Raw genomic sequence first — 6,611 nt, 5'->3', positions numbered from 1 at the left:
GGAGGTAAGAGTTCAAATAAATCTCAGCCCTTGAATATTAGGAGAAAAAACTAAATAACTAATTAATTCAGGGAAAGCCGGCTATCCTAACTACCTGCATGCTGCTTACGTGGATCTAGGGGCTTGCATGTATGCATGCATGAAAATCTCGGTATCCCCTATTTCTTTTTCATCGTGTGCACGTTTGTTACATGCTGGTAGCTAGACACATTTGTTACATGTCGATCTCTCTTGTTTGGAAGCATTTTTTTTTTCAAATCTGTCATACACATCCCAAGTTAGATCTTGAAATGTTCATGTATGCATCTCATATAATTCCAAAATATCGTTACAAACTCATGGTGGTTCCTTCATACGTCACAAAAAAAATGATGCAAACTCAAGTATGTAAAGGCTCCAATCATATGTTTGTCATTCCCCAAGAAAAAGAAAAAAATGTTACACACATGTGTACATAGGCTCCATCGATGTATCAATGAAGTTAGATCTAAATTGTGCATGATACATCATGTATTTATGTTACAACACATGATGGAAAAAAAAATGTTACATCCAATCTACTGAGTTTGTCACGTGCATGGAGGCCGGGGACAAAAAAATATTTCTTGTCTCAATTTAATGGCCGGCACATTATGTAAAAATATACAAATCTGAGATCTCAACTAATCATGCATGCATGTTAGATCTAATCCTCTATTTCTTATTTAAAAATAAGAATTAAAATAAATATTTAAACATTAGATCAACGGTCCACAGTCATTTGGGTGTACCGTAGCAAAGCCCGACATGTTTTCGTGTGAATTCACAATAGGCATACACAGCCCGCACAGTGCGTAATTTTTCCTTGAGCAAGGATCACAATACATTATTCTTGGCTTACTCGTTAACAAGTACTTACATCGGGCATACATAATGGGGTTGATTTGTTCCTAAACGACATCCTGGAATATGACCTTATCGATGTGGTTATCAATTTTTTCAGGAGGGCAATGGGCAACGTAGCAGAAGCTCTTCACCACATGGAGAAATGTCTCCCTAGTCTCTTTGTTGAGTGCGCTGCTGCCCTGGAGAACACGCTGAGCCAATTCTTCCATCTCCAAATCCACTTGCCGGTCTAGGTCCTCAGTGTTCTCGATAGTTTTTCCATTCTGATGAATTAATAATTAAACTTTCGTAAATTTAAAAGTTACATGCAATTCAAAGGGACGTAGATGTGTTTATGAATTGAGGACAACGCACCTGAGCAAGAACCCTCCTCGAAAGTTTGGAGCAGATGGAGGAGGTGAGCTGCTCGAGCTGACAATACTCCCAGAGGCTGAGCTTTTGCTCGGTCGAAACATGCCTTCCTGAGAAAATTTCGATGGTCCGAACTAACAACAGTGCTGTATCCCCTTCAATTGATCCCTGCCGGCTCCCCTTTGCAGTCCATGACATGAGCCACTGCTTCCACTGCAGTTAACAAGGAAATAGATAAGGGTCTTCCATTTCCATAAAATGTAATATATAATTAATGTGGTATGTCGATCATAGGTATCAAATTAAGCGCCTGTTTGGAGGACGATAAGGTTGAGAGCTAAACTTTAGCACCTCTTATTAGCACCCTTGTTCGGATACACTAGTGCTGGAGTTTTATCACTTTTACCCATTATTAGCATTTGGATACAAATGGGACCTGAGACAATTATATATAATGGATTGATGAATAAAAATATATATACGGTACCGCATCACGAAGACTGGCAGAAGCACCGCCTTCGAATGGAACAAGGTTGATAAGATCTTCAAGGTCCTCGGTCGAATTCTTTGCTCCCCTGCACGCATGAACAGTAGTGGCATAAATCACCAAGCTAATTAAGGAAGATTATTCTAGTGGGTGGAAACATCAAATCGAAATCAATGTGTGTATATATGTACCCAATTCTCCGCAAGTGCGAGGAGACGGCCGCAGCAAGCACTGCTGTGCGGGCCCATCCAAGACGTTCCGCAGCTCGCTTTGGCTCGAATATATTCGCGGAAGCTAAGAAGTAAGCTGTCAATGCACTCTTTGGGGTCCCACCATACTTCTCAAGATTACTCCTGAAATACCACCTACATATATATACCAGTAAACACTTCTGAGTGCGAATAATCTAGTTAATCATATACTTAGTTGATTGTCAGCTAATAAGTAATTGGAGTTTTGGAAACAGAGGTACCAAAATTGGCACAGACTTACTCTCTAAGACCATTCCACTCCATTCGGCAGTTTCTTTGGAAATTACAGAAGTCAGCTTTGGCTGTCTTGAGATAAAGATCATTGCAGAAGAGAGTCATCCTGAAAAGTTCATTCTGAGTGAGAATCAAGAGGGATACAATTTGTTTTCTGGTTGGGTTATTGTGTTTTTAATGAAAGGATAAAATGAGCTATCACATCGCCGACAAAAGGACATTTTGGTTTGCTTAAATCAGGATTTTGCATAATGTTTTATTTAATATGTTATACGAGGGGTGCCATGCATGAGTACTTGGATCAACAAGAACTACAACTTTGTAGAAGAAAAGTTTTCTTTTGACGTCATTTGTATTTGTCTAAATAATCATGCAAAGTTTTGGCTAACATGGATTAGATGGACAGAAAACCATTTCATTGTTGCTACGTATGGGCAAGATGTTGAGTTTGTTAACGTCATTTTTTGTTTATAGAGTTGGTGGTCTTGACCCTTTTCTCCATAATAGATCCTTGGACACTAATATGCATTGTAGTTCTACATGTTAGCTGAGTGTCCTACATCTAAAGATTACCTGTGGAGAACCTTCCCGATCCAGACATCACCACTACCTCCATATTGATCCAAGTACATCCTCGTTTCAATTCGTGGCAAGCTTGCTTTCCATGGGAAGTCAATGGCATATTCGACCTATTATTGAAGCAAAAGATGGAATGGAGTTGCTATAGATTCGTGTCAAGATCAGGGGATAAAGTTAAACTATTCATTGACACGTACCTCCCCTGGTATGTCCTTTGCGATTGCCCATTTGTCCTTCATCCTGTTAGAGCCTCTCCTCTCAATGAGGAATTCACGGCAAAATACCTCAGCCCGCCGAAGGACGTCGTCATCGCCAGGAAATTTGAGCTGGGCAACCCGATAAGTATTGTACATGGGGGTGACAGAAGATGGGTTCGACTCCCCGTGCAAGCAGAAGAACTTGCCGTCCTTCTCGAAGTGTTTCAACACACCTGTACAAAAAATGCCAGTCAGAACCCTACCTCATGTGATGGACGTTCTATATCTTAGGCCTTAACACAAGCACTAGTAATTTACATGGGTCGACTTGGTAGCCATGAAGTCGGAGGAGACGAACACCCATGGCTGTGTCATCGATATCCTTTACCGGGCAGTTCTTTGTATGAGCTAATCCCTCGGGAGTCCAATTCCTGTTCAACCGTAGACATTTCATATGGCGATCCATATGGAACTGTAGCACATGCTAATAATAACTCGGATCTATCTTATGCATACTTTCTCCATCCTAAGTCAAACTGTTCTAAGATTGACCGAATTTATTGAAAAGGGCAATAACATTTCAAATATGAAATGAGAATATGAAATATATTTTCATAATTTACATCTTTGATGTGTGTTACATGTTAATATTTTTTGTTTTTAAATTTAGTCAAACTTAGACTACTTTGACTTAGGACAAAGCAAAATGTCTTACATTTCAGGATGGAGGGACTATATATGAAACATGGTTGTTACTTATCTTTCCTACTTATATGTCGTTTGGTGATGAATATATAGATGATCTATTATATGTCATGATGGGTAAATTTATCATATATGGTTGATTCTTGGACATACATGCATTTAGAAGTTTACCTGTAAATAAAGTCTAAGCAATCCTCAATTTCGCTTGTGAAGTGCCTTGATATGCCCAACCTTGTCAACCGATCAACAGCCCATAAGCGTTCATACACATCCAAAGGGTAGATACATGGCACTAAAACCATAATAAAACATGTAAGTAAAGACCAAGTGTAATTTGGTTTTTAGAGCAGATGACAGTATGTAGAAACGAAGGAGATGTGCTCAATAGAAGAAATTTGTTTCCAGGTTTAAATTGTATGGATTAGTTGGCCCAAAGTAAAAAAAGGAAACAGTTTTGACCCCTATATATATATATATACAATGCACCATTACGTGAAAAATTCACCTAACATATATGTCATGTGCAAATGCAATGAATACCAAATACTTTCCACATAACGAATCAAGAACAAATGCAATAAATAACATGTATTTTGAAGTGTACTTGATACTAGGAAAATACTTTGTGCCATGAAGATGGAGGCCATGTAATTTTTATTTGCTTCAAAAATATACTAGTATTTGTGAAAGTATATGACGGTTGTGTTGCGACCAGATGTAAAATTCCAACTTTGAACTACTTATGTGTTTTCTGAGAACAGAATAAATAACATCTTGAGTACTTTTTAGTAAGTCTGAACGTTCTGCGTGTCTATCAACGAGCACAATACCAATCTCAAGATAAAGTCGCTGGTTTATTACCTCCGCCATTAAATTTTTGGACCATTCCATCAAGGTACTCGAAGCATTTCTTGTCTCCTGTTTCCTTGAAAGCAGTAGCTGTTGAAGCAGGTGAACAATGAAAGGATCCATCGAGACACCGGAGCTTAAGGAGCTTTTCCCAGTCCAAGTCTACCATTCCCTCTAAGCTGTGTAGCAGAGTCGTTGGCATAGCGTGTAGTACATCCCTCGGAATCCTAAATTTTGAAGGTCATCAGCAATTTATATACACTTGTGAATGATAATTCAAACGTGCAAAAGGCATAATGTTTAGTCTATTAGTAAATAAGAAAAGTGGATCTCCAGTTCTACACTGAAGTTTGCAAAAAAAAACTAGTTAATTTGCAGGTACATAAAATAGAACCTTTGCCGCCTTCAAAAATAAAACCATCTTTTGTGCAAGGCATGCTTTAAATTTTCGAAAACAAAGTTAAGGAATAGGTTTAAGCATATATACTTGGCAAGTTTTCTTTTTCTTTCTGCATATATTGCTTCCAGGGCTGGCTCGTTGTAAGGGATGTCAATGTCAAGATCCTTGGCCATGTCTAGGAGTGAGGGCAAGGCAATCTCGAATCCGACTAGCATCCAGTCCTCTTCCTCATGTGCCAACCTCCACATATTTTCTTTGATAAATAACTGACCTGCAACAAATGGTAAAAACCTTATCCTTGCTTAAAAAATAAATTATTAAATCCTGAAACAATCACGTTCGTAAAGATGATGTATATCCAGTTGAAGAAACAATTGAGATGTTTGAGCAAAGCAAATGATCCGGTGATCTACCTCTCTCGCATTTGTCGGCATGGATGTTCCAAGTCTTCAATGCCACAACACATGCTAGGGTGCTGATGATCCTGTCTCTGATCATGAAGAAGGCTTCATCGCCCCATGAACCATCGGGTAGCTGATTCTGGATGATCCAGTCAATGGTCGATGGGAACAGTGGCGCATCACCCCCATCTGGGTTCTTGAGAAGGGCTACCATTGCCGTGTCATAGGCTGAAATGGTAATCTCACCCTCTCCGATCGACCTCAATGCTGTTCTGATGGCATCAACCATGCTTGCCATTTCGCTTGGTTCATCCTTGAATTAGATTTTTTTGTGTTTTATCAGCATCTCTGTTTTCTTGTTTGATTCGTGTCGAAATAATGATTATTAATCCACTCAACATGCGTACATACCTTTTGTTCAAAATGTCCATCAACTGTCTGTTCCCGGGCTTTTCCTGACTCCGAGTATGGCGATTTGCTTATTAGCGCGGGCCCTGTCAATCAGGCAGGCATGAGATCGATCGATTCTACTAGTTGTCTGTCAAGCTATTTAGGGATTATTACCACATGGTCGACGGCGAGGGTGCAGCTGTAGGAAAGGCTGCCGTGGCTGTTGCACGCCGGGCGTCAGCTGGCGAAGCAAGGGAACATTCAGGAGTTCTGTAGTAAACGCCAGCATCTTCCGTGCGCTCTCTCTCTCTCTCTCTCTCTCTCTCTCTCTCTCTCTCTCTCTCTCAGAACTATACTGGGTATTTCAGTATTTGCTGAATGATGAGCTCCTGCGTTCTTGCTATTTATAGAGGAAAGCTCATGGCGTGCATGGGGTGTTTGTGATAATTGACAAGCTAAGTAGCTAGTAGTAACGAGTCCAACAAGGCGAGAATATATAAAATGCTTGGGCGGCTTGGCAAACCTTAAAAAACCAGAAGTCAAGAACACATGCCTGGAAGCAGGACAACACGACATTCTTAATCCTGTTAAGATCACAAGAAATGGACATTATATTCAATTCACATGTCCAAGTCAACATCACATGCAATGGAGATTGGTCTACTGACCGTGCAGTGCATATATCCGCGGGACTTCCCGAAAATTTAGTGAGCCAAAAGCTGCGGTCAACACTCAAGCAACAAACCAATAACAAAATGGAAGAAGAACCAAATCAAAATGATATGGAGCATCTCTTTTTGCACCAAAGATCCACTACCGCAGAAATCGTCTCTGTTCTTTATAGCATTTGTCCTGGCAACCGTTAGTCACAGGACTAACCAA

At 39.9% G+C, this 6,611-nt stretch overlaps 1 protein-coding gene across 1 annotated transcript; it reads right to left on the bottom strand.

Moving 5' to 3' along the window:
• Positions 1-717: 717 nt before the first annotated feature.
• LOC120674817 (syn-copalyl diphosphate synthase, chloroplastic-like) lies at positions 718-6,149 on the bottom strand. Its single transcript, XM_039955933.1, has 14 exons — positions 5,904-6,149; positions 5,751-5,833; positions 5,352-5,652; positions 5,026-5,209; positions 4,551-4,765; positions 3,861-3,981; positions 3,303-3,415; positions 2,985-3,217; positions 2,782-2,897; positions 2,216-2,314; positions 1,915-2,088; positions 1,724-1,811; positions 1,240-1,449; positions 718-1,148 (listed from the first exon to the last, which is right to left on the bottom strand). Exons 1-14 carry the CDS (start codon positions 6,016-6,018, stop codon positions 930-932), a joined length of 2,271 nt encoding a protein of 756 aa, XP_039811867.1. The 5' UTR covers positions 6,019-6,149; the 3' UTR covers positions 718-929.
• Between the last annotated feature and the right edge of the window lie 462 nt (positions 6,150-6,611).

Source organism: Panicum virgatum, chromosome 2K, assembly GCF_016808335.1.
Source record: "Panicum virgatum strain AP13 chromosome 2K, P.virgatum_v5, whole genome shotgun sequence".
NCBI classification, from domain to species: Eukaryota; Viridiplantae; Streptophyta; class Magnoliopsida; order Poales; family Poaceae; genus Panicum; species Panicum virgatum.
The sequence above is the reverse complement of the archived record's forward strand: the minus strand, read 5'-3'. Positions and strand labels throughout refer to the sequence as shown.

Bases quoted from the DNA above. Each gene is read 5' to 3' on its own strand.
- LOC120674817 (XM_039955933.1), bottom strand. From the start codon at position 6,018: ATGCTGGCGTTTACTACAGAACTCCTGAATGTTCCCTTGCTTCGCCAG. The intron at 3,218-3,302 runs GTAAATTACTAG...TTTTTTGTACAG, and splicing joins TGGCTACCAAGTCGACCCAT to GTGTGTTGAAACACTTCGAG. The intron at 1,450-1,723 runs GTACCGTATATA...TGTTAACTGCAG, and splicing joins CTGCCAGTCTTCGTGATGCG to TGGAAGCAGTGGCTCATGTC.